Here is a 27,724-nt window from a genome sequence, read left to right on the forward strand (position 1 = left end):
TTAGGGTGGACCTCCGCTTTAAAGTTCCTTATTAGTGAAGCATGCTGGGATCTGTAGTTCCTTGTCAGTCTCAGAAGACTTCCTATGCTTGGACTATGGTTTCTCACACCCCGGGAATATTGCCTGTTTTGTACAGAGGTCTAAGGCATGGACGACCTTAGAAAAGTGGGTGATGGGACGGGTTTGAACATCCCAACGCGGCTGTTGGGCTGTGCAGCGGTGTTAGGAGGAGTGCTGCAGATTTCCATCATATGACTGTGGTGGGTTCAGCAGATCTCTCGTTGCTGTCAGTGGGACCCGTCTGCCTGTTTATGTGCCAATAGCTGCTGCAAAGCGCCGACCTTTGCTTCCTGGCCCGACAAGTTTTATGTCGCCCTTGAAAAGTTAATATGTAAAACTTGTTTTTAGCTCGGATTAACCCCTCCAGGACAGGTTGGACACTACGCCTGACTTGAGTTGGCTTGCAGAGTGTTTCTTCTCTCGTGATTTGGGTGTTTCACAAAATTCAGTACTGGAAAACCTCTACCAGCTGACAGCAGACATATTTTTTTTTATTTTTTTTTCCAGGTCATTGTCTCCGGGCAGGACGTCTCTTCGTATATAGGTTCAAGTAAGTTCCAAAATACAAGCTTGTCTTTACTATTTCTGTATTGTTGTTTTGCCTCTATATTGTAAGATACATTTTTGGTGTTTAGACCTGGATTCAGCATAGTGGCCAGTGTAGTGGTGGGCGGTAGTAATACGAACAGTCTGTGTTGCACGCAGCCACCAATCAGGTTTAAGCATTCGTTACAGCTCAGGCTTGAATATAATTGGTAGCTGCGAGGAAATACAGTCTCTGATGAGTAAATCTGAACACAGTCTGCGTAGAATAGGCTGGTCAGATGGCACGGGCTGTGTGCACCATGTAGTGATGCCCCCTATCTTGCTGCCACAGTCCTTCAAGCATACATTGGATGTCCGCACACTGACGTAAGGAAACTCCGAAAAGCTTTATTGTAAAGTAATCCACGATTTAGAACAATGCAATACCTCACCTCCGGGAGATTGTTGAAACGCGTCAATCTCTCTGAGGTTAGCTGCTGTGAGGTTTTAACTTGCTTTTTGAAGTTTCCTTTTCAGTGTGGCCATCTAATTTTTCCATGAGGGTGAGCTGGGCCGGCACCTTTTCTGTATGGTTTTGGGGGGGGCGGGGCAGATAGCTGGTGACTTGACCTGGAGCGGTGGAAGCAAGGTCCATAAAGGCATGGATGAGCAAGTTTGGGGTGGAGGAACTTAACTGACCTGCACAGAGTCCTATACCCCAACCCAATAGAATTCCTTTGTGATAAATTAGAGCCAGCCCTTCTCGTCCAACATCACAAATGCCCTTCTGGAAGAATGATCAAACATTCCCATAGACACACTCCTAAGACCCCTGTCACACTGAGGGTGTTTTAATGCTAGAAATAGCACCTGAAAACTGCCTCCCCTGCCGCCCAAATGTGAAAGCCCAAGTGCGGGATGTTATAAAAAGTCCTGCAAGCAGCATCTTTGGGGCGGTTTTCGGAGGTCTGTATACAAAGCATCCCTGCCCATTGAAATGAATGCTTCCGAAGCTGTTGTAGCTGCAAAGGGCGGGCCAACTCAATATTGAACCCTAAAGACTAAGACGCCATTACAGTTCGTGTGCGTGTAAAGGCAGGCGTCCCAATACTTTTTCCAACATAGTGTTTTTGTATATAGATGTCAATGATTGTGTGTTGCTGGTCTGTAATGAAGCAGTGCTATTATGGTGGCCATACATAGAACAGTTTTATATATGATTGGATTGTCGATCGATTTACTGTTTCAAGGGAAAAATTTATTTGGTAAATTGAAATGATCGCTCAATGCGCCATTCGTGAACATCTCAATCTCGCTACTTTACTACATTCGGATTTTCCTTCCAGACCAATCGGAATCATTTCAAAGAAATCAGAATGGATCTTTTTGCTAGTTCATAGATTTGATCATATTGTCTGATTTGTGTGAAGAATTGTTCGATCAGAACATAACGTGTATGGCCAAAATTAAACAGGAGCTGTCGCAATCTAGCAGGTTAGTGTGAGGCGTACCCAGAGATACTTGCAGTATTTCTCTTCTGTTAACCCGTTCATACCTATGCAGACAGTGCGCACTTCTTTTTGTGCTTCATATTGAGGACAGACCATTCATTTCAGTAGTCTGCCCTATGTGCAAAAATTTCACAAAAGAAGTGCTTGACCCTTTTTCTTTTTAAATCTCGATGCACCAAAATGCACAATATTTTGTTGCCATGCATTTTGGCATGCAATTTCGGTCACATAAAATGGGTAAGAATGAATGGCACTGCCGCATGCCTGGAAGGAATGCACCTCCCCATTTTTTTTTTTTTTTTTGAGTATCAAATGAGTTTTTGCGGATTTTACGCGCATTTCTTGATCACACAAATGTGAACTTCCCCCTTATGTTGTCCTGAGTATCACCAGCAACACCCAACTGTGCCTCAACACCTACATATGTCATATTTGGCCTCCATTTGTTCTTTCATCATCCTAAAGAAAGCAGAACGATTATTTTGTCTTTTCCTTCCAAAAGGAATTGCACGCCCCAGAAAGTTTCGGTAAATTAAGATGTGGATAATAAGGCAGAACTTGTGACTTGCATGATCTGGCAAAGATAATTGTGTTCAATTTGGCTCGGAGAGACATGCAGTCAGCAGATCTGTGGAAGCATTGCATGAGATTTTAAGGCTTAATGTACAGGTCCTTCTCAAAAAATTAGCATATTGTGATAAAGTTCATTATTTTCTGTAATGTACTGATAAACATTAGACTTTCATATATTTTAGATTCATTACACACAACTGAAGTAGTTCAAGCCTTTTCTTGTTTTAATATTGATGATTTTGGTGTCCCCTGTCTCCTTTACTATTCGCACTGGCGAACCACTGGCCGAGGCCGTCCGACAGGCAGAATCTATTTGCAGATTTATTAGAGGAACGAGGATTGAAAAAATCTCCTTGTATGCTGATGATGCATTACTGTTTCTTGGGGATACAGAAGGTTCTTTAAGCTCCTTAATGTCACTAATAAAACAATTTGGATCGTTTTCTGGTTACATTATTAATTGGGATAAATCCGTACTACTTCCCTTAGACAATCCTAGTCTGTCCAGGTTAAAAGAGGCCCCTCAAGTTAAAATAGTGTCATTTAAATACTTGGGAATAATTATAAACTCTAGAATAGAAAACTATTTAATGGATAACTTGTCACCTATTCTTAACAAATTTCAACTTAAGAGCATGGCGTGGACCAAATTGCCATTATCGGTGGTAGGCCGTGCAAATCTCATAAAAATGATCTGGACCCCTCAATTGTTATATATACTCCATAATTCACCGATATGGATAACTTTAAAATGGTTCAAAAAAACAGAATCAATATTTCGTAGGCTATTGTGGAAAGGAAAAACCCCGAGAATTAAGTTATCAATTCTCCAGAGGGCAAGGGATTGGGGTGGATTAGCGGTACCACAGCCAAGACTCTACTTCATAGCCTCCCAGCTTCAGCATTTTGCAGGCTGGGGGGAAAGTAATTGGGAAGACCCCATACAGGTTTTACTGTTAAATAACAGTTTTCGATATAATCTTGTGGCTCAGTTGGAATCCGGAGCCCTGGGTAACACCGGTAGGGGTCTAACAACGACACTTATGAATAGAGTCTGGAAGGAAATGAGGAGTATAATGAAATTTGAAGGAGTCTCAAAATACTCCCCGCTTTGGGGGAATAAGCAATACAAAGAACTATATAAATTGGAGGGATTCGAAAGCTGGCACTCTAAGGGGCTTCAATATATAGAACAGATGTTTACACATAACGTTCTGCGCTCCTTTCAGGACCTGCAAGAATCCTTTCAACTGCCTTGTAGTCACTTCTATAAATATTTACAATTACGGCATGCGATTCAAACTCAGTTTAGAAGGGAAAAGATAGTGATAAAACCTACCCCACTTATAACATCATTAGCAAGGGGGGAGGAAAAAAAGGGCTTGATCTCGTCTTTATATGGTCAATTGATGAGACTATATCAGGATAAAGTTGTCAGCCCTGGTAGAACAGGCTGGGAGAGAGACATAGGGGACATTTAAGATGAAAACTGGCAAATTATTTTGAGAAGGGTACCCCTAGTATCATTATCACCGGCTCATTGCCTGACGCAACTATTTATAATATATAGGGTATATAGAACACCAGTTAAATTATTTAAGTGGGGCAGACGCGATTCTCCAGAGTGTCCTAGATGTCAAAAGTCTCCAGCGGATTTAATACACATGATGTGGAATTGTCCAAAAGTGGCTAGATATTGGCGAGAGGTGGTTAATACAATCAATGCTACATGTAATACGCATATCGACAGGACCCCTATGACATGTCTACTGGGATATTTGGACGAGGAAGGTTTCTTTCCCAGGGAGGTGATGATATTAGTTACCAGACTATTGTTTATTGCACGTAAGTTAATTGCTCTAAGGTGGATATCTTCGAATGCACCTTTACTTGAGGACTGGCGTCTTCAGGTAAATGAGAACATCTTGAAAGAACAACAAATTGGTTGCAATAGGGGAGAATCCAATAACTGGATTAAAATATGGAAACGATGGATATCGGATCCACGGGTAGCTCCACCCTCATTGGTAATGGGGGAGTCTGTATTGAGTGGTTAGTATCGTTTTTCTTTTTCTGTTTGAGTGGGACAGTAAAAGCAGTATTCAAAGGAAGATGTGGGTATAAACATTCTCCTCCTTTGTCAGCTTGTGATATATACCGTATATACTCGAGTATAAGCCGAGATTTTCAGCCCCTTTTTTTAGGCTGAAAGTGCCCCCCTCGGCTTATACTCGAGTCACCGCCGTCTGCCTACCCGATCAGAGTGTCGTGCAGACAGACGGCGGCCATTCCACTATTCAAAAGCCGCGCCTCCCTGTCTGTGATAGGCGGAACACTCAATTTCCCAGCAGTCAGTGGTCCGCCTATCACGGACATCCGCTCATCCTCATACTACGGACGAGGATGAGAGGATGTCCGTGATAGGCGGAACACTGACTGCTGGGAAATTGAGTGTTCCGCCTATCACAGACGGAGGCGCCGGTTTTGAACAGTGGAATGGCCGCCGTCTGTCACAGACGAGGAGGAGAGGTGCGGCGATCCTGGCATGGCCGCCGTATGTTTTTTAAACATGCAGATCGGTGCAAAATGGCACACAGAGGCTGCAGAAGGACACAGAGGCTGCAGAAGGACAAAGAGGCATGCACAGGACACAGGTAGGCTGCGATGGACACAGGGATGGACACAGGGATGGACACAGTGATGGACACAGGGATGGACACAGGGAGGTATACAGCTGCAGATGGGCATTGTTGACCCTCTTTTCCACTCTTAAGCTGTAACAGTAGCTGCTGCATGTCTCACCCTCGGCTTATACACGAGTCAATAAGTTTTCCCATTTTTTTTGTGGTAAATTAGGGGCCTCGGCTTATATTCGGATCGACCTATACTCGAGTATATACGGTAACTCACTATGGAAACTACGCTATGGATTTTTCGCCCGGAGAGTGCGTGTGTTTTTTATATTTTTTTATTTATTAATTTTTTTTGTTTTTTTTTGTGTTTATGTTTGTGTGTATGTTTGTAAATACTTGTGTCTAAAGGATGGTTAGGTAGTATATATGATAGTGGCAAGTAAGAATAAGAGAAAAATATAAAAAGTTGTTTTGCACGGATCAATTGAAATAAATAGGAAAATGAGAATATGATGTATTAGCGGTATAAGGAAACAAAACTGTAAAATATATACTGATATTGTAACTTGGTCTGTTATAACTTGTAATATGTCAAATAAAGAAATAAACAATAAAAAAAAAAATATTGATGATTTTGGCATACAGCTCATGAAAACCCAAAATTCCTATCTCAAAAAATTAGCATATCATGAAAAGGTTCTCTAAACAAGCTATTAACCTAATCTGAATCAACTAATTAACTCTAAACACCTGCAAAAGATTCCTGAGGCTTTTAAAAACTCCCAGCCTGGTTCATTACTCAAAACCGCAATCATGGGTAAGACTGCCGACCTGACTGCTGTCCAGAAGGCCATCATTGACACCCTCAAGCAAGAGGGTAAGACACAGAAAGAAATTTCTGAACGAATAGGCTGTTCCCAGAGTGCTGTATCAAGGCACCTCAGTGGGAAGTCTGTGGGAAGGAAAAAGTGTGGCAGAAAACGCTGCACAACGAGAAGAGGTGACCGGACCCTGAAGAAGATTGTGGAGAAGGACCGATTCCAGACCTTGGAGGACCTGCGGAAGCAGTGGACTGAGTCTGGAGTAGAAACATCCAGAGCCACCGTGAACAGGCATGTGCAGGAAATGGGCTACAGGTGCCACATTCCCCAGGTCAAGCCACTTTTGAACCAGAAACAGCGGCAGAAGCGCCTGACCTGGGCTACAGAGAAGCAGCACTGGACTGTTGCTCAGTGGTCCAAAGTACTTTTTTCGGATGAAAGCAAATTTTGCATGTCATTCGGAAATCAAGGTGCCAGAGTCTGGAGGAAGACTGGGGAGAGGGAAATGCCTAAATGCCTGAGGTCCAGTGTCAAGTACCCACAGTCAGTGATGGTCTGGGGTGCCATGTCAGCTGCTGGTGTTGGTCCTCTGTGTTTTATCAAGGGCAGGGTCAATGCAGCTAGCTATCAGGAGATTTTGGAGCACTTCATGCTTCCATCTGCTGAAAAGCTTTATGGAGATGAGGATTTCATTTTTCAGCACGACCTGGCACCTGCTCACAGTGTCAAAACCACTGGTAAATGGTTTACTGACCATGGTATTACTGTGCTCAATTGGCCTGCCAACTCTCCTGACCTGAACCCCATAGAGAATCTGTGGGATATTGGGAAGAGAAAGTTGAGAGACACAAGACCCAACACTCTGGATGAGCTTAAGGCCGCTATCGAAGCATCCTGGGCCTCCATAACACCTCAGCAGTGCCACAGGCTGGTTGCCTCCATGCCACGCCGCATTGAAGCAGTCATTTCTGCAAAAGGATTCCCGACCAAGTATTTAGTGCATAACTGAACATAATTATTTGAAGGTTGACTTTTTTTGTATTAAAAACACTTTTTTCTTTTATTGGTCGGATGAAATATGCTAATTTTTTGAGATAGGATTTTTGGGTTTTCAGGAGCTGTATGCCAAAATCATCAATATTAAAACAAGAAAAGGCTTGAACTACTTCAGTTGTGTGTAATGAATCTAAAATATATGAAAGTCTAATGTTTATCAGTACATTACAGAAAATAATGAACTTTATCACAATATGCAAATTTTTTGAGAAGGACCTGTACATGGGGACGTGTTTACAACCGTTCCTGAACGATTTAACTTGACAGATAATTACCGTTTTAAACGTCCGTTTTGCCGCCTTTACATGCCGCGTTTTGCGTTTAGAAACGTCTAAAAAAAAAAAAATTATTTTTGCAAAATAGCCAAAAATGAAAAACGCCTGTAAACTAAATGCGGCTAAACGCGAGTTACCGCTGTTAGCAGCGTTTGGCGCTTGAAATGCCTCTAAACTCAGCTTCTGAACCCTTTTTTTTTTTTTTTTTTGCATTCCAAAAAGGCCTCTAAACTCAAGTGCCTAGAAACAACTGTAAACGACCCTTTGTACATGTACTGATAAGATAACAGAGAAGAGTTCAGGGGCAGCTGAAAAAAATGCTCAACTGCTCCTAAATATCCGTTTACCAGCAGCAGTGTACATGAGGCCTAAGGGTGCAAACTTTAGGCCACACCCTCATGTAATCTAAGGCCCATTTCACACTGAGGTGTTTTTCAGGCACTACAGCGCTAAAAATAGCGCCTGAAAAAAAAACGGCCCCTTTCACTCCAGTGTGCTAGCAGGACGGTAAAAAAAAAAGTCCTGCTAGCAGCATCTTTGGAGCGGTGTATTCACCGCTCCTGCCCATTGAAATCAATAGGGCAACGTGGCTATACCGCGCACTTTGCGGGCAGTTTTAACCCTTTTTCGGGCGCTAGCAGGGGTTAAAACCGCTAGCGCCCAAATGCCGCTGGTAAAGCGGTGCTAAAAATAGCGTCGCTTTACCGCCGACGCTTGCACTGCCCCAATGCGCAAGGGGCCTTAAAGGGCTGATACTCCTAAATACGTAATGTACATTGGGGTTCCGTCATGCATTTAAAGCCCTAGTCAATGCAATTTTTTATTTTATTTAGTAACATATAGACTATACACCCTGTTCCAAATTATTTTGAAAAATTCTATTTCAGTGTCGCAAAGATTAAATATTTTGTTTTTCAGTTTAACTCCTGGATGGCATTGTGTCTCAGGGCTCTTTTGATCACTGAAAACAATCTCGGACACCTGTAATAATTAGATTGCCAGGTGAACCCAATTAAAGGGAAAAAACACAAAAGCCCGGTTCACACTATTGTGACACAAGAACCCTGTGACTCAACTGCGGGTTCCCGCATGGCACCTGGCACGCACAGCAGTTCACACTGCCATATGCAAATTGCTGGGGAGTGTCATTGTATGTTAACAACACCCCCATTTCAGCTCGCATATCGCACTGCGAACTGACAGTTCGGACATGAATCGGATCGCATATGTGTGAACACACATGCGATCCGATTCTGGTCCGAACAGAAAAAAGGGCCCTGTGCATGTTTGCACCAAATGCGGTGCGATATCGCCCATACTATCTGTATGGCTGACCTCGCATCTGTACAGACATCGCTTGTAATGTGAACAGCAGTGCACTGTGCATTACATGTGATGTCTGCCAGTGCAATAGTGTGAACCGGTCCTAAAGAAGGGTGTTCCACATTATTAAGCAGAGCACCATTTTCAAGCAATATGGGGAAGAAAAAGATTCTCTCTGCTGCCGAAAAGAGTGAAATAGTTCAATGCCTTGGACGAGGTATGAAAACATTAGATAATTTACGAAAACATAAGCGTGATCATCGCACTATAAGAGATGTGTGGCTGATTCAGAGAACAGACAGGTTTCGTGCAGATAAAGGCATATTGAGGAAGATTTCGGCCAGGTCCATGCATTGGATCAAGAGAGCAGCTGCTAAAACACCATTACATAGCAGCAAACAGATATTTGAATCTGCTGGTGCCTCTGGAGTCCCACGGACATCAAGGTGTAGAGTTCTCAAGAGTCTTGCAACTGTGCATAAACCTTCCATTCGGCCACCACTAACCAAATGCTCACAACGTGAAGACTAATTTTCAAACAGTCCTGTTCACTGATGAGTGGCGTGCAACCCTGAATTGTCCAGATGGGTGGCGTAGTGGATGGTTGGTGGACGGCCACCCTGTTCCAACAAGGCTGCGATGCCAACAAGGCGGTGGTGGTGTCATGTTTTGGGCCTGAATCATGGGAAGAGAGCTGGTCGGCTCCTTTAGGGTGCCAGAAGGTGTAAAGATGACCTCTGCAAAGTATGTGGAGTTCCTGACTGACCACTTCCTTCCCTGGTGCAGAAGGAAGAACTATGCTTTCTGTAATAAAATCATCTTCATGCATGAAAATGCACCGTCTCATGCTGCAAAGAATAGCTCTGCATCACTGGCTGCTATGAGGATAAAAGGAGAGAGTCATGGTGTGGCCTCCATCCTCCCCTGACCGCAATCCTATTGACAACCTTTGGCGCATCCTCAAGCAAAAGATCTATTTGGGTGGGAGGCAGTTTACATCCAAACAGCAGCTCTGGGAGGCTATTCTGACATCTTGCAAACAAATTCAAGCAGAAACTGTCCAAAGACTCAAGTTCAATGGATGCAAGACTTGTGAAGCTGCTATCAAATAAGGGGTCCTATGTTAAAATTTAATGTGACCTGTTAAAATGTTTAAAAAGTTAAAATGGTGTTCAAAGTTTGATTGAAATAGCTTTTGATTTCAGTAAGTATGCTGCAAACACAACAAATGACAATTTTCAGTTCTTTACAACCTATAAAGTGTTTTGAAACTTGCTGTGCGTAATAATTTGGAACAATGCATTGGAAGTTTTTTTATTTTTTTTTATTTTTTATTTTTTTTTCTTATCATTAGGAGGTTTGTTCAATAAAATTTGAATTGTACTCTTAATAGTTGATAACGTGGAGAATTATGCTGACTTTTGTTTACATGAATTATTTAGGCAAAGAGAAAAATATCATTGGCATAATAATAATTTGGAACAGGGTGTAGAGCAATGAAGGATTATGAGTGGATTATGTAATTGGAACAGGGTTACTCCAACTTTTCTTCTTTTTCAAATATTTTATTTATGAGTAGAATAGACAAAGTTCATAGATAGTAAACCAAATAGACTCCAACAACAAACAGCAATATCATGCATTAGGCAGAGACCAAGACTAGGAAGTACATCGCTTGAAGGATAAGTTCACCCTTTGGAACATAAAAGAGCCCTTTCACGCTGGGGCCAACGTGTGTTAGTGGTAAAGCGGGGCTGGTTTTAGCAACTCTGTACTGCTGTTTAACCACTTCCCGACCAGCGCACGACGATATACGTCGACAGAATGGCACGGGCAGGCATATTGGCGTACAGGTACGTCCAATATTCGATGCCGCCCTGCCATCGGGAGCGCGCTGGTCGGGACCCCCGTGAGTCTGGTCGCGGGACCCGCGGACTCGATCGCCGCGGGCATCCCCGCGATCGTCTCACGGAGCGGCCGAATGGAGGAAATGCTGTGTAAACAACATTTTTCCATTCTGCCTAGCAACTAGTGACGCTGATCTCTGCTCCATGTGATTGGAGCAGAGATCAGTGTACACTAAATGAAAGCCCAACCCCCCCACAGTTAGTAACACACCCCTAGGAACACTTAACCCCTACACTGCCACCCACTGGTTAACCCTTTCACTGCCAGTGTCATTTACACAGGAATCACTGCATTTATATAGCAGTGATTACTGTATAAATGACAATGGTCCCAAAAATGTGTCAAAAATGTCCGATGGGTCCCCGACAATGTCGCAGTCACAATAAAAATCGCAGATCGCCGCCATTACTAGTAAAAAAATAATAATAAAAAATTATTAATAAAAATGCTATAAAACTATCCCTATTTTGTAAACGCTATAACTTTTGCGCAAACCAATCAATAATCGCTTATTGCGATTATTATTTTTTTTTTACCAAAAATATGTAGAAGAATACGTATCGGCCTAAATTGAGGGAAAAAAATGTTTTTTTATATATTTTTGGGGGATATTTATTATAACAAAAAGTAAAAAATAATGCGTTTTTTTTCAAAATTGTCGCTCTATTTTTGTTTATAGCGCAAAAAATAAAAACCGCAGGGGTGATCAAATACCACCAAAAGAAAGCTCTATTTGTGGGAAAAAAAGGACGTCAATTTTGTTTGGGAGCCACGTCGCACGACCGCGCAATTGTCAGTTAAAGCGACGCAGTGCCGAATCGCAAAAAGTGGTCTGGTCTTTGACCAGCAAATTGGTCCGGCCTGAAAGTGGTTAAGCGGTGCTTTTAACCCCCCCGCTAGCAGCCAAAGAAGCCGTTAAAAGCACCTGTGTTGCAGCACTTCCGAAATGCTTTTCAGGCTCTTTGGGAGCGCTGTCCATTAATTTCAATGGGCAGGGCATTTTGGGAGTGCTGTATACAGCCCCAAAGATGCTGCTTGCAGGACTTTTCCTAACGTTCCGCAAGCGCACCACCACAGTATGAAAAATCACACTGAAATGAATGGGAGGTGATTTTTAGGCAGCTTACAGGTGCTATTACTAGCGCTAAAATGCCTGAAAACCACCTGTGTGAAAGGGGTCTTGCGTGTACCACCCGTATTAAGGGTGGAACATGTTCCAGCAGCTGCAGCCTCTCCCCCGCCCCAGTGGCAGCACATGGGCATCTTCCCCCGGGTGCACACTGTCACAGTTTGAAAAAGACGTGGCCGTGCAAGGCTCTGTGAAAGAATGACGCGACTGGAGCCTTCGTCCATGTCTTTTGCGTGTAGCTGCAATGAACTATCATGGCTCTGTTGAGCACTCTGGTAGCTCATTCATTATTTCTGTCAGTGTGTATCTGTCATGCAAATTTGCCTTTATTTTGGCATGCGCTGTGGCTTTTGTTATCCTCTGCTTAGTGGCCAGGACACCGAGTCTGGGACTTCCATGACTTGGCAATCTTTGCTTGGCAGTCGTGGTGACTCCACAACTTTTCACTTCCAATCCTTTTCTTTAGACAATCAGCTTCTACACCAGTGATTCTCATCCAGGGTTCCTTCAGAGGTTACTAGGGGTTCCTTCAGCATTGGACAATTTCTGCCTCTCAGATAAGTTCCCACTCACACCATTGATCTTTTTAGCCATCTGTAAGGAGGTAATTCTTCCCAAAGCCCACAAGTGTAAGGAGCATTCTTCTCACTGACCATCACACTAATGTATCAAGAGTTGTAGAGTTCTAATTTTTTTTAGCAGGGGTTCCCCGAGACTGGAGAACTATTTCAAGGGTTCCTCTATGTTGAAAACGTTGAGAAAGGCTGCTCTACACAATCCATGGTGATTGGATTAAAGTGTCAGTGCTACCTGTGTGGTTTATAAATGTCGGGGTGTGTTCCCGATGCTCATTAGAACTGAAGAAATGACTTGAAGAGGCTAGCAAACACCTTCAACCTTACAGAACAAGTCCAATTGAATGTAACTTACTACCAAAAACAAATCTTTAGTGTAGTAGTACTTCTGAGTATCAGTGGACCATGTGCCCACAGTGCCAGTGCTGTCACATGGGGTCTGGTTTTCCATAATTACACAGAGCATTCTATGGGCAGCTGAAGAGTTGAGTTGATTAAGTAAGCGTGTCCCTCTTCCAAGGTTTTCGTATGTAGGTTGTCCCTGCTCTCTGGGTTCTTCCCCCTAGCTGATTCATAAACTTTGAGGCCCAAATGCTAAACCTTCTGGGCGTTTTGGAATTTAGAAGTTAATTATTGGCATATTACACCCTCACAGCCAGGGGAAAAAAAGAAGCTGATGTATGTATATTTACTGATGAGGTCCTTTACTGTCCTCTGTGCAAAGCTTACCATTTAGACCAGAGTTATTAACCGGTCCATAGTGAGCTCTAACTTAGCTACCTGAGTTTTACAAAACCGTGTGTGTGTGTGGATTTATACTTGATAGTGATGTTTTGGATGGAACAGATTAAATATTTTACCTTTATTTTTAGACGTGAGACGGGAAGATGGCCGAAATCCCTGTGATTAACGGTGGACTCACAGATCTATGGAGCTCCCATAACCAGATGGTACTGGAGCCTTTGGAAGTTAATGATCCAGAGGTGAGCTTTGGAGATTTTTAAATGTCATGACAAAGCATTTTCACAATGTTGTACTTAGTTTGGCACTGATATTGGCTTAAAGTTGAACTCCAAGCAAGCAGGTAGAGTTTTGTAATCCAGACAGTGACCTTCACTGCAGAATCCTTGTGGACTGGTCAAAAACACACCATCTACCAGCTGATTAGACCTTGCCGGAGCTAAGTCTCTCTACTATGCCCTCCTATCAGTCTGTTTCCTGTCAGCATATGGAAATTCGGCACATATGATTGGCTGCTAGCACTGATCCTCCTTTTACCAGCCTTGAGTGCTGCTGTATGAGGCATTATAAGAGTCTGACATCAAGATAAATCAAGGTTTTGCATAGTTATGTTTTTAATGATTTGTAGCAAATGCATTTTGTTAGACCAGCACCATACAAATAGTTTTTCTTGTTTTTATTTTTTGGAAGGGGGTAACTCTTCATTTCCTATTCTGTATCACCTTTATTCAAGAGACACAAAGTGGGGAGAAATCCCAGACATAAATAAAAATTTGACCAGACTTTGATGGTCAGGGTTCACTCCGCCATATTTTCTGTTTTTTATTTTTTGGGGAAAATTGTCAGATTTCTAATTACATTTCATCACAATTCAGACTACTCTATTCCTCTAGACCAGGCTTTCTCAACTTTTTAACCCTAGAGGAACCCCAAAAACTATTTTCATGTCTCGAGAAACCCTTACTAAAACCATATCATCAGGGTTCAATAAGAACAATGCCCCTTATATTGGTGGTCAATAGGGAGAATGACCCCCCCTTAAAGTGGTGTTTAGAATGCCACCCTTAAAGACCGCTAAAAAGATATTTGGTGCCATGCTGTTGGCTTTGCTAAGTGGTGCTGAACCTTAAACTCTGTAGGCATCATCAAATAGGTGGCCATAAGCCACAGCTCAAGGAACCCCTAACAACCTCTGAAGGAACCCCAGGGTTCCACGGGAACCCTGGTTGAGAATGGCTGCTTTAGACCCCTAATACCCAAGCTGCGGCCCCTGGACCTCAGCAGTCTGTAGTGGGAATATTGATTTATTGATTAGGATAATAGCATTGATTTCTACTAGCCTCATATAACATGTTCCCAATTTCATATGGTCTTCTGCAGCATGTCCCCAGCCAAAAATGTATCCTGTCCACACTCTCTGACCCTCATTTCCTCTATTAGTTCTGTGGCTCCTGATAGTCCTCTTGACAACCACTGATCTAAACCCATCTTTCCTTCTTTCTACAGAATAACTCTATATCCATCATAACTTGACAAAAAGCAGTCCTTAAACATCTTCTACGTTCTACTAAATCCTGTATTCTCTTGTGTTGGAGGAAGGTATCTTGTAACAAAAGTAGAAAAACTCCAACAAATGGAAGATCTGATCCTCTCCGTGAAAAATAAATCTGACGCTCATAGACCTCATTAGCTTCCTTTACTCAAGTGCAGGCAGATGCATTTTGGGAATAACTCACCTAGCTTGGCTTGCTCTTCAACACCTTCCTACTTTTCACTGTCCCCTTCACTACCTACTTTTTTGTTTTTCCCTTCCATTTTTTTTTTGCCCCCTTCCTTCCTTGTCTTCAGTCTTCCGCTGCAAAGGTTTACTTTAAGATGTTTTTACAGGCTAGTAGCAATGGTGGGATTTTATATAAGGACTTAGTGTATGTTAAAAACGTGTGGTTGAGATGCGTTTCCTTTGTAATTTTTTATTTTTTATTTTTTTAATTCTTTTTTTAGCACCCCTTAAGCGGTAAGAGCAGCAAATTTGGGTGTTCACATGCTTTGGACGCAATGCTTTGTGCTGCGCAAAAGCAGTCACTCCTGTCATGTTCAGAGAGCAGTGCTGCCGCTGAATGCGACCAATTTAAGCTAATAGTGGAAAAACAGCAAACGCCCCACAGCCTTGTGCAAAGCGCCCAGTTGCGGTGTGTTGGTGTGTCATTTAAGGGGTTAAAATGGGTGGTGAGGAGGCATCATATGTAATCACAGATCGCTTTTCTGAGGCACAGCAATCTACACAAGGATTTAAATAGTAATTTATAATATGTATACCTGTCTTAATAAATCCTTCTCATTACATTTCTGTACTCTCAGCCTGCCTGATGACCTGCATGAGCTGGGATTGTCACAGGAATAAGCAAGGGCTGAGATTTTAACGATGGTGTAATGTAGATGAAATATCTATTCAGAACCCTTGTGTGTCTTTCACAGGCATTTTGGTGGGCTAGGTTTTCTTTAAGAGGACCTGTCAGATTTCTCAGATACTCATGGGCACACAGCATGAGACACCTGGGTTTTCTGTACCTCCGGGTTGGGAAAAGGGCTTGAAAACCTTACGTGTGTTATGCCGCGTACACACGATTGGAGTTTCCGATGGGAAATGTTGGATGTGAGATTGTTGGCGTTAAGTCCGACCATGTATATGCTCCATCGGACATTTGTTTTCGGACTCTCTGGCAACAAATGTTGGCTAGCATGCTCTCAAATTTTCCCGCCAACAGATGTGTGTTGTCGGAACTTCTGATCGTGTGTACACAAGTCTGTCGGACAAAAGTCCAAAGTACAAGCACACATGCTCGGAATCAAGGATGAGCCGGAAGCTCTCGGTCTTGTAAAACTAGCATTCGTAATGGAGATGACTATTGAACTTCCTTTTTCTCGGCTCGTCGTACGTCACGACGTTCATAATTGTTGGCCAACATTTGTGTGACCGTGTGTATACAAGACAAGTTGGAGCCAACAACCTTTGAACAAAAATTCCATGGTTTAGTTGTCGGAAAGTCCAATCGTGTGCACGAGGCATTAGAGGATCTAACTATAAAACAGCAGTTTAAAAAAAATATATTCTTTACAAGGAACATTGAGCCATGCACACCATTGCAGTCTGATGTCCTGCAGTCACATATCTGCATGCGCCTAGGCAGAAACATATTTTACCTGCCAGTAAGTTTTTACCTTTGACGGGGAACCATTATATACAGGAGAGAGAATAAAAGATCCATAAGATATCATTTTCCATGAGGAAATTAGTCTCCAAACCCCAGTGCTGCACCACTCTGCATACACCAGACTGCTCCCAGCAGGCCAGGTTTTGGGGTTCTCCTAAGCTAAAAGAAGAGAGATTGCTTCCTAAACTGCACAGCCTGCAAGAAGTCGGTAATATTCCCTTTATTAGTCTCCGTCTCTCTGGTTTTCTTCCAAGGTGTACGAAATTATCCGTAAAGAGAAGCACAGACAGCGCTATGGCCTGGAACTGATCGCCTCTGAGAATTTTGCCAGCTGCGCAGTCTTGCAGGCTCTTGGCTCCTGCATGAACAACAAGTATTCAGAGGGTTACCCAGGACAGAGGTGAGAAGGGGCAAATTCACTGTTTTCATGCTGAAATGAATGGTTGGAAGCTGCAATCGGTTTTCTGATAGGTGTTCTGTTACCCAGTTAGCCTTTGTTGACCTGTAAACGGCTCCTAATCAACTTATGATATTGTAGATGTAGCATATTAACAGGGTACAGTGGTACAGCAAAAAAGATTAATGGTTAAAGCTTAACTCTGGGCATATAAACCTTCATTAAAATATAGAATATAGAAGAAGACCCCCTATTGGTGGTACTTTTAAGACACTGAAGTCATATAGTATATCGGACATAAATTTGTAAAAGCAAGGTTTTTTTTGTTTTGTTTTTATTGTTGCATCACTAAATTAAAGAAACACTATGCAGTGTATAACATGGTATGCATAACTAATGTTACACCAAATATGCGTGAGGATAAAGGTGCCGGGAGATTTCCGCCACCCGACACGTTTCAGAGAATGATTAACTCCTTTTTCAGGGATGTAACTGGTATCATTTATCTACAATATAAATATATTGATCAACCAACATATGCATTTCTCATAAATTTAAATTTTATACATTGTTGCATCACAGACTTAGTCAAGCTGAGATAGATCAGAATCCCATGTTACTTAAAAACAAAGTCCGAGATATTCTGTTTGTCCCATTTTTAAAGTATTGTCATTATGCTAGAAGATTGGTGTAGAAGATTCAATCCTACAGAGAAAAGGAGTTTTGATAATATGCGTCCTTTTGGACCCAGCTGTTATGTAGATAGTAACCCTTAACGTGACTAGGGAATAAAGTTGCCTCCATGCATCTCCAAGGGTAGTCCTGGGAAGGATGGTCAGAGTAAATCAGTGTTTCTCAACTCCAGTCCTCAAGGCGCCCCAACAGGTCATGTTTTCATTCTTTCCATTACTTTGCACAGGTGATTTGATCAGTTTCACCACCTTAGTAATTACTACAGCCAATTAGTCTGAAGGAAAGCCTGAAAACATGACCTGTTAGGGTGCCTTGGGGACTGGAGTTGAGAAACACTGCAGTAAACCGATGCATAAAAAAAAGCCTAAAGTATATTGTGTCATGGCTGTGGTCTGGAAGGTAAAGAACATAGATTATATCTATATATTTGTATATGGCAATGATATAGGAATTGCTGGCTTAGGCTATGCATAGTAAATAAGTACACAAATATATGCAACAAAGTAATGGTGCAAACTGCTAAGGTATAAGGCTCCAGGCAGATACAAACACACATGGAGCCAATCCTCCAGATGCATAAGAGTAGCCTATTCTGTGCTCCTCCATAAGGCATTTAAAGTGGTTGTAAACCCTTACAAACCACTTTGACCTACAGGTAAGCCTAGATTAAGGCTTACCTGTAGGTCCAAGCAATATCTCCTAAACCTATATGGTTTAGGAGATATTTGCCGAAAACGGGCACCGCTGTCTACGGCGCATGTGCCGTAGACAGCGGAGCGCGGCATTCTCAGCGACGGAGCTGCCGCGCGTGTCGGCTCCCGTGCGCATGCGCGGGAGTGACGTCATCGCGGCTTCGCCGAATGACAGCGGCGGAGCTGCGAGACCCCACCAACAAGATGGATGCGGCGGACTACAGGGGACAGCGGCGACTTCGCTGGCTCCTGTGTCAGGTAAGTGACACATAATGGGCTACTATGCGATGCATAGTAGTCCATTATGCTTTGCCTTTGCAGGGAATGAAAGAGGAAGTAAACTCATCAGGGTTTACTTCCTCTTTAAAATAGATTTCTCAACAGCCATAAAGGATAAAAATCCACTTTGTGTGCGCCAAATGCATTTGAAGCGTTAGTAAACGCTGCAAGGCCACTTGTACCTATAGGTAAGCATTATAATAAAACGTACCTGTAGGAACAATGAATATCTCATAAACTTGCACCATTTATGACATTCTCTATTCCTGCAGCCGGTGACGCAACTGGCACATGCGCACAGCGCTCTGAATTGAAGGCGTACAGAGTGTACTGTCAATCTGGAGAACTGTGCTGCGACTGTGACTTCTGTGCACGTGTGGGAGTGACGGCATGGCTTGGCCATTTAAACGCCTGGAACCCGCAAGGATAGCCAGTTGAAGTTAGAAGCCCTGTGAGCAGTGACATTCATAATGTGCTAGTATGCAGTGAATACAAACACATTATGTCATTACCTTGCAGGGGGAAGTTTTATTTATTTATTTTTTTTCCCGTGGACTTAAAGAGGAAGTAAACCCTGATGGGTTTACTTCCTCTTTTTTTCCCTGCAAAGGTAAAGCATAATGGACTACTATGCATCGCATAGTAGCTCATTATGTGTCACTTACCTGACACAGGAGCCAGCGAAGTCGCCGCTGTCACCTGTAGTCCGCCGCATCCATCTTGGTTGTGGCGTCTCTCGCAGCTCCGACGAATGACAGCGGAGAAGCCGCGATGACGTCACTCCCGCGCATGCGCACGGGAGTCGCGTCTCGGAGCTCCGACGCTGCCATTCGCCGGAGCCGCGATGACGTCACTCCCGCGCATGCGCACGGGAGTAGACAAATTTGGCAAATCCATTCTTGGACTTGCCGCATTTAGTGCGCCTGCGCGCCGCTGTCTACGGCGCATGCGCCGTAGACAGCGGTGCCCATTTTCGGGCAAATATCTCCTAAACCATATAGGTTTAGGAGATATTACTTGGACCTACAGGTAAGCCTTAATCTAGGCTTACCTGTAGGTCAAAGTTGTTTGGAAGGGTTTACTTCCATTTTAACTACCGCTTTAACCACCTTCAGACCGGACCATTTTGCTGGTAAATGACCAGAGGTCTTTTTACAATTTGGCACTGCGCTGCTTTAACTGGTAATTGCGCGGTCATGCAATGTTGTACCCAAACAAAATTTGCGTCCTTTTCTTCCCACAAATAGAGCTTTCTTTTGATGGTATTTGATTGCCTCTGCGATTTTTATTTTTTGCGATATAAACGTAAAAAGACCGCAAATTTTGAAAAAAAATGATATTTTCTACTTTTTGTTATTAGAAAAATCCAATAAACTCAATTTTAGTCATACATTTAGGCCAAAATGTATTCAGCCACATGTCTTTGGTAAAAAAAAAAGTCAATAATTGTATATTTATTGGTTTGCGCAAAAGTTGTCACATCTACAAACTAAGGTACGTTTTCTGGAATTTACGCAGCTTTTAGTTTACGACTGCCTATCTCATTTCTTGAGGTGCTAAAATGGCAGGGCAGTACAAAACCCCCCCAAATGACCCCATTTTGGAAAGTAGACACCCTAAGGAAATTGATAAGAGGCATGTTGAGCCCATTGAATATTTTATTTTTTTGCCTCAAGCGATTGAATAATGACAAAAAAAAAATATTTTTTTTTTTTTTTACACAAAGTTGTCACTAAATGATATATTGCTCACACATGCTATGGGAATATGTGAAATGACACCCCAAAATAAATTCGGCTGCTTCTCCTGAGTACGGGGATACCACACGTGTGGGATTTTTTGGGAGCCTAGCCGCGTACGGGGCCCCGAAAGCCAAGAACCGCCTTCAGGTTTTCTAAGGGCGTAAATATTTGACTTCACTCCTCACTACCTATTACAGTTTTGAAGGCCATAAAATGCCAAGATGGCACAAAACCCCCACAAATGACCCCATTTTAGAAAGTAGACACCCCAAGCTATTTGCTGAGAGGCATGTTGAGTCCATGGAATATTTTATATTTTGCCACAAGTTGCAGGAAAATTACAAACTTTTTTTTTTTTTTTTTTTTTTTTTTTTTTTTTCCACAAAGTTGTCACTAAATGATATATTGCTCATGCATGCCATGGGCATATGTGAAATGACACCCCAAAATAAATTCTGCTGCTTCTCCTGAGTACGGGGATACCACATATGTGGGACTTTTTGGGAGCCTAGCCGCGTACGGGGCCCCGAAAACCAATCACCGCCTTCAGGCTTTCTAAGGGCGTTACAGTTTTGAAGGCCATAAAATGCCAAGATGGCACAAACCCCCCCCCCCAAATGACCCCATTTTGGAAAGTAGACACCCCTAAATTTAGGGGTACACTAGTGAGACTAGGTAATAAATGGCGGGTGCCCTGAAACTATAAAAAAAATAACTAACCAACCAGCGTCACCTGTAACCGTTATATGGTGATCACTGATGAAAGGGTTAACTAGGGGGCAATCAGGGGGCTTTATGCGGTAGTATATGGGGGTCCCTGGCGCTATAAAAAGCTGCGGCGAACCTAAATACCTACCTGCCTAACAAGCGTCACCTGTGACACTAATACAGTGATCAGAAAAACGATCGCTTATTAGGCTGGGTTCACACTGGAGCGATGTGGGAACGCCACGAATGCGCGGCGGGTTCCCGCATCGCATGCCTCCCGGCGGCAGTTCACACTGCCCTATGCGAACTGCTGGGAGTGTCAGTGAAATGTTAATGACACCCCCAGATCAGTTCGCATATCGCAGTGCGATCTGCAAACTCGGATCGCATGGTGTGAACACCCATGCGATCCGATTCTGCTGCGGACCAAAAAAAGGGTCCCGTGCGAGTTTGCGGCGGGTGCGACACGAATTCAGCCATACTATCTGTATGGCTGAACTCGAATCGCACAGAGATCGGATGTGATTTGCACTGCAGTGCGGTGCGAATCACATTCGTTCTCATAAACCGCTGCAATGTGAACCCAGCCTTAGTGACACTGGCGACGGGGGGTGATCACGGGGTTAAACCTTTATTGGGGGGGTTAGGGGGGCACATTAGAACTAAAGGGGGCTAACCCTAACTGCCCTAACAGTTACTACAGTCACAAATGACACCAATGCAAAAAAAAATAAAAAAAGCAATTGGTGTCACTGTGACTGGGGGGGCAGGGGTAATTGGGGGGTGATCGGGGGTAAAGGGGGGGTGTGAGTGTGCCTGGCATGTTCTACTGTATGTGGGGTGTGTTGGTGCAACTCACCGAACCTCTCTCCTCGGTGCCGGAATGAAAACTACCGACACGGAGGAGAGAATACATCACTTCCTCTCCTGTGTTTACATTACAGGAGAGGAAGTGATGTCACCGGACATTTTCATTCGCCGGGAGCGATCGAGAGGGGGTGGCCATGAATGAATGGCTGTCCCCTCGTCCGGGATCGCTCCCGAACGAATACCGACCGCCGCAGGCACCGGGCGGGGGCCCGATCGGGCCCCCGACCGGCGGGCAGGCAAGGACGTACATGTAAGCCCTTATGCCTGCCCGTGCCATTCTGCCGACATACATCGGCGTGCGGCGGTCGGCAAGTGGTTAACAACCCAGATATTACCTTGTAAAATTAGCAGTGACATCATCACTGTGCTGTACATGGCCTGTACAGAAAGAGTGGGAAGGGTCCAGCAGCTCCACCTACTACAGGCTGCTTGCAGAAATCTACAGGAGGGGGTGGAGACGAGACCAGTCACTCTGCACAAGGAGAGAGCAGCAGTGAGCGGTCTTTGTTACAGGAAGCTCCTACACAGAGGGAAAGTCTCACACTGTATTACTGCACAGATCTGGAAGAAATACACAAAGCACACCAAGATTCAAGGGGGGGGGGATACACATGAAAAAATGTATTTAGACAATATTTGCTGACCTGGAGTTCAGCTTTAAAGGGTAACTCCACTTTTGTGGGGGGGGGGGGAAATAGCAAATAACAAAAAAAATTATAGCATATACAATTGCAAAACAAATTATATTGTAGTCAGATTTCAGGCATCCCCTGGAACAAAAATAAATTTTTGGGGAGACGCTCCTAATAGAAAATCACATCTAAAGAGATGCAGGCCCAGCAGCTTTCCTCATTAGTGCCCTGAAGGTGCAGCAGCTGATAGATAATTATGAAACCACTCCCATTAGCTTCCCTTTCCAACATTGACACAGACAAACACACAGGGATTTCTTAAGAAAAGGTAGGAATCTGCAACAAAGTTTAATATCCCTGTAATGTACATAGATCACCCAGAGGGGAATGTTTTGTTGAGGGGAAAAAAAAAGTGGATTTACGCTTTAAAGGTACAGTGAAAGGCTATATAATAAATGGCTTTCATGTGTAACTGTTTTTAATTGATTCCCAGAAGCAGTAGAAAACCTCAACCTGGCATACCCTGCAGGGATGACCACTTTTTTTTTTTTTTTTCCCTCTTCTTTTTTTTTTTTGTGTGGCAGCTGCATTCTCTCTGCAGGGGACTGACATGCCTCCTGCCAATTCAGAATTGGAGCCCTTCAGTCAGCAAAGATCATGCTCCCTGCTGATTGAAGAGCTTTAGTTCTGACTCTCTACAGGACTCCTCTCTGCAGCGTTAGCTGAGGTTTTGTACTGCCTCTGGGGGGGCAATTTAAAACATTTCCTGTATACCTTTTTATTGTACAATTAATGTGTCTGGACTGTACTAACAAAGTGCAATTGGACTATAAGTAGAATACAGTTTAGGACACTTTCACACTGGGGTGGGGGGGCGTCGGCGGCAAAGCGCCGCTATTTTTAGCATCGTTTTAGCGGCACTTTTAACCCCCGCGGCTGGTGAAGGGGTTAAAAGTTCCCGCAAAGTGCCACTGCCGAATTGCTTTGCAGGTGCTTCGGTGGCACTGCTCATTGATTTCGGTGGGCAGGGGCGCTTTAGGAGAGATGCGGGGCGGCACAGTGGTGTAGTGGATAGCACTTTCACCTAGCAGTAAGAAGGGTCGCTGGTTCGAATCCCAACCACGACACTACCTGCCTGGAGTTTGCATGTTCTCCCTGTGTCTGTGTGGGTTTCCTCCGGGTACTCCGGTTTCCTCCCACACTCCAAAGACATGCAGGTAGGTTAATTGGATCCTGTATGAATGGGAGTTAGGGACCTTAGATTGTAAGCTCCTTGAGGGTAGGGACTGATGTGAATGTACAATGTATATGTAAAGCGCTGCGTAAATTGACAGCGCTATATAAGTACCTGAAATAAAATAAATGTATACACTGCTCCTAAACCGCCCCAAAGATGCTGCTTGCAGAACTTTTTTTTTTCTTTTAACATCCCGCAAGCGCACCGCTCCAGTGTGAAAGTACTCGGGCTTTGACAATGAAGTGACATGAGAGGTACTTTGCAGGTGCTATTTTTAGCGCTAAAACGCTTGTAAAGCGCCTCAGTGGGAAAGTAGCCTTAATGGGGACCTTGCATTAAATTGTCCTTTATAATGTCAATGCCCTGTCCCCCTGTAAAAATTATCTGTAAAGAAAAAAAAATTGATTTTATATTTGCCTTACCCTGTCTTCTGTCTGCAGCGTTGGGTTGAGGATGACATCTCACTCCTTCCTGTGAGTTCTGGGGAATACAGAGCATCCCAAATCTGAGAATCCCAGCCTGCAGATGACTGGAGTGTCCTCTTCTTCCAAGATTACGCCAGCTTTGCGTTCCCCAGAAATTTCACTGGAAAGGATGGAGACAGCGATGCGGAAGATGTGGATAAGGAGAGTATAACCCTAATGCCATGTACACACGACCGGACTTTATGGCAGATTAGGTCCGACGGACTTTCCAGCAGAGTTCTGACGGACTTTCCGAACAAACGGACTTGGCCACACACAATCACACCAAAGTCCGACAGATTTTAACGTGATGACGTACGACCGGACTAGAATAGGGAAGTTCATAGCCAATAGCTGCCCTAGCGTTGGTTTTTGTCCGTCGGACTTGCATACAGACAAATGGATTTTTCCACCGGACTCGAGTCCGTCGGAAAAATTTGAAATGTTCTAAATCTAAAGTCCGTCTGATTTTTCGACAGCAAAGGTCTGATGAAGCCCACACACGGTCGAATTGTCTGGGTTCGTTCCGTTGGACCTTTGCTGTCAGAGTCCGGCCGTGTGTACACGGCATAAGGCCTCACGCACCCTGGATGTTTTTACAGTTGCTGTTTTTGGCTTCAGACATTTTCTTTTTTTGCAGTCAATAAACTCCCCAGCATGTTATCCTATGTGTCTGTGCACACATAGGCTATCGGCATTTTATGGCAGGGGCATTTTCTAGCTGGAAAAACAAAAAATTGAACTAGTGGGTTTTAAGAGGAGTTTTTAGCTGGATAAATGCTCTAAATCTGATAAAAGCAAAAAACGCAGCTATTCTGTGTTTGTCAGCGTTTTTGAGCTATAAGCTTTTGTGGGAGTCAAGTTTTTGTTAAAAAATGCTGCAAAAATCATTCTACAGCTAATGTTACTGGCGCTTTTATAACTGTTAACTTTGCTGCAGGGATATGCAATTAGCGGACCTCCAGCTGTTGCAGAACTACAAGTCTCATGAAGCATAGCAAGATTCTGACAGCCACAAGCATGACACCCAGAGGCATGATGGGACTTTTAGTTTTGCAACAGCTGGAGGTCCGCTAATTGCATTTCCCTGCTTTACAGGTAAATTTTGCACCTAATTTTAGCAGGCATTTTTGACAAGGAGATGGGGCCCAGAAAAAGGGACTTTGAATTGAATAATATAGCTGGATTTCACGTTTTTCTTAAATGCACGGCTGTGCAAAAGGAACAGTCATAACACACAGCAATAGGACATTTTACAGATTCTTGTCTTGCTCCGGCACTCTTCACCAACATGCCAAAATGAGTTCCCTCCATGTCTGTATTCTGCTGTTGTCTCATATTTATTTTCTTAATCTTATGAAATGTCTCCTTGTGACAACAGGTACTATGGTGGGACAGAGCATGTGGATGAGCTGGAGAGGCTGTGTCAAAAAAGGGCTCTGGAGGTTTATAATCTGGACCCACAGAAATGGGGTGTCAATGTGCAGCCATATTCAGGTAGGAAAAACCTTCTATAGATTCCGAAATATAACCTATTAACAGTTTTGACATAGATTATGAAGTCAGAGTTTTCAGAACGTGACAATCGGAAAAATATTTGGTTACTCATCTTACTTTAAAGTGAACCTGTACTCAAACTCAAATACTAAACTTACCATCAAGCGGAAACCTGGTGCTCTTTTCTGATTTAGCCTGGGTTCGTGCTGCTGCGACTTTCAATCCAACATCCCTGCGTGACTTCATCTCCGGTTGCATATGAGTATTTTAACAGAAGTCAATGCAAGTCATATTGAAGTCACACCAACAGCAGTGCAGGAACCTTTTTCTAAGTTGGTGAGACTTGAGTCGCACCGATTAGAACAGTTCCATTGCAGTTAATGGGGAGCGACTTTGAACTCTTAAGTCGCATGACAAGTGTGGACCCAGGCTAAGTTCCACTTGGCTCTGACTCCCCCTCACATAATTGCTGCCCAATTGGAGTGCTCTTTTTGATCACTGAGGAAGTCTTTTTGGATAGTGAAATGGTAATTGGCCATACATTTTGTTTAGATCTGTTTGGTTATGACATTTTGGGGAAAAATTGCCGCATACAACTCATTGTTTGGAACTCTTTCACATGTGCTGTGGTGTCCTGGAGCTCTCCACCGGTTGCTTTGGGCGGATGGCGTCTGGGTACAGATTTTCAGTGGCCAGGCTGAGGTGACGTCACTCCTGCGCATGCATGGAAGTTCATTCATTTTGGTATTGTGCAAATTATACACTAAGCTGCACGTGCATACCGTCAGGTAGGGAACTTTAATGCAAAATAAATATTGTATCTCTCTTCTGCATTAAATATCTGTTAGAAATTTTCCACTATAAGCTGGCCATGCAATGATCAAAAATCTGACAGTTCGGCAGGGAACTTTTGGCATGATCCGTCTGTGGCCATCCCCATTATGCAGACATCGATCATTTGCTTGACTTCTGTTGAAGGGACATGCTGGAACACTTTTTCGATCTGCAGCTGCTGATCAGTTTATTCTGACAGTGGTATATCCCACTGCCAGAATACAATGTCTTGGGTGGGGGGGGGGGGTTGTGAGTGTATTTTTCTATCCACCTCACTTGCCAGCAGGCTGAATATAAAAATTGTGTATGGCCATATTTAGAGCCATGGGTTAAGCTGACCATAGATGGATCTAAATTCGGCAAGTTCCTGGGGACCGGTCAAATTTTCGACTTCGATCAATTTTTTACCATTCCCACTTGACAGAAGTTGATCTAATAGTGAACTTCTATCAGACAGGAATGTTGGATATTTTTGATGTAATTAGTGGCTGCAGCACGGGGACTCCTCAGCTGTCAAAATGCACTGATCAGCGCTGCAGCCACTAATCAAATTCCCAAATCCATTTGCTTTTATGGAAGAAAAAACAAAACGATCCATCTATGGCCAGCCTTTATCTGGGACCAGCTGGATTTCAATCCATGTAAAGCAGGGGTGCTCAACCTGTGGCTCTCCAGCTGTTGCAAAACTACAAGTGCCATCATGCCTCTGCCTCTGGGTGTCATGCTTGTGGCTGTCGGAGTCTTGCTATGCCTTATGGGACTTGTAGTTCCGCAACAGCTGGAGAGCCACAGGTTGAGCACCCCTGAATTGTAAAGGGACAGTGGAAGTCGATCTACCGATTGACTTTTGTATGACCGGCCTGTCAAATGCCATTTGATCAGTGCTGCCGACATCGCTAATCTATGTATTCTGACAGTGGAAAAGTCTCTCTGCTGTCAGATCACAATAGCTCAGCCAGAGTGATTTCCCCATTTATCTCAAACGTGTGAATAGGAGAATCTCTTTCTTATCCTTTTTCTTTTTTTATGTTTTTCTTTTTTTTGTTCAATCTCCGGTTGAACGAAAAAAATGAATCATCTATGGCAAGGCTCAAAATTTCAAGTCCTGAGCTACTAGCCAGGCCTCAAGAGTTGCTTGCCACCAGTTGCCCTGTCCCTAAACATGCCATCATAAATTATCTCCATGAAATGACACTTAAATGTTTTATGCAGAATTAAGTTATAAAAATAAATAACAAGAACTTTATCCTTGCCCAACAGTGCAGCCTGCCTGTGTCCGCCAGTGCAGCCTGCCTGTGTCCGCCAGTGCAGCCTGTTTGTCAAGCGTGTCAGGATCC

The 27,724-nt window shown here is 43.5% G+C and overlaps 1 protein-coding gene across 2 annotated transcripts in view; it reads left to right on the forward strand.

The window, feature by feature from the left end:
- The first annotated feature begins 438 nt into the window (after positions 1-438).
- SHMT1 (serine hydroxymethyltransferase 1) overlaps positions 439-27,724 on the forward strand; it is a 42,987-nt gene continuing 15,701 nt past the window's right edge. The window contains exons 1-4 of one of the 2 annotated variants that reach the window (XM_077449435.1): positions 439-610; positions 13,262-13,372; positions 16,597-16,742; positions 25,438-25,553. In XM_077449435.1, the coding sequence (XP_077305561.1) occupies positions 13,277-13,372; positions 16,597-16,742; positions 25,438-25,553 (358 nt within the window). In that variant the 5' untranslated portion in view covers positions 439-610; positions 13,262-13,276. Of the gene's footprint in view, positions 611-2,063; positions 2,080-13,261; positions 13,373-16,596; positions 16,743-25,437; positions 25,554-27,724 lie in introns of those variants that run through there. The other variant, XM_077449436.1, reaches the window with a different exon arrangement.

The sequence above is a fragment of the Lithobates pipiens genome, unplaced genomic scaffold, assembly GCF_037356315.1.
Source record: "Lithobates pipiens isolate NorthernLeopardFrog02 unplaced genomic scaffold, aLitPip1_a1.2 Scaffold_22, whole genome shotgun sequence".
Lineage (NCBI taxonomy): Eukaryota > Metazoa > Chordata > Amphibia > Anura > Ranidae > Lithobates > Lithobates pipiens.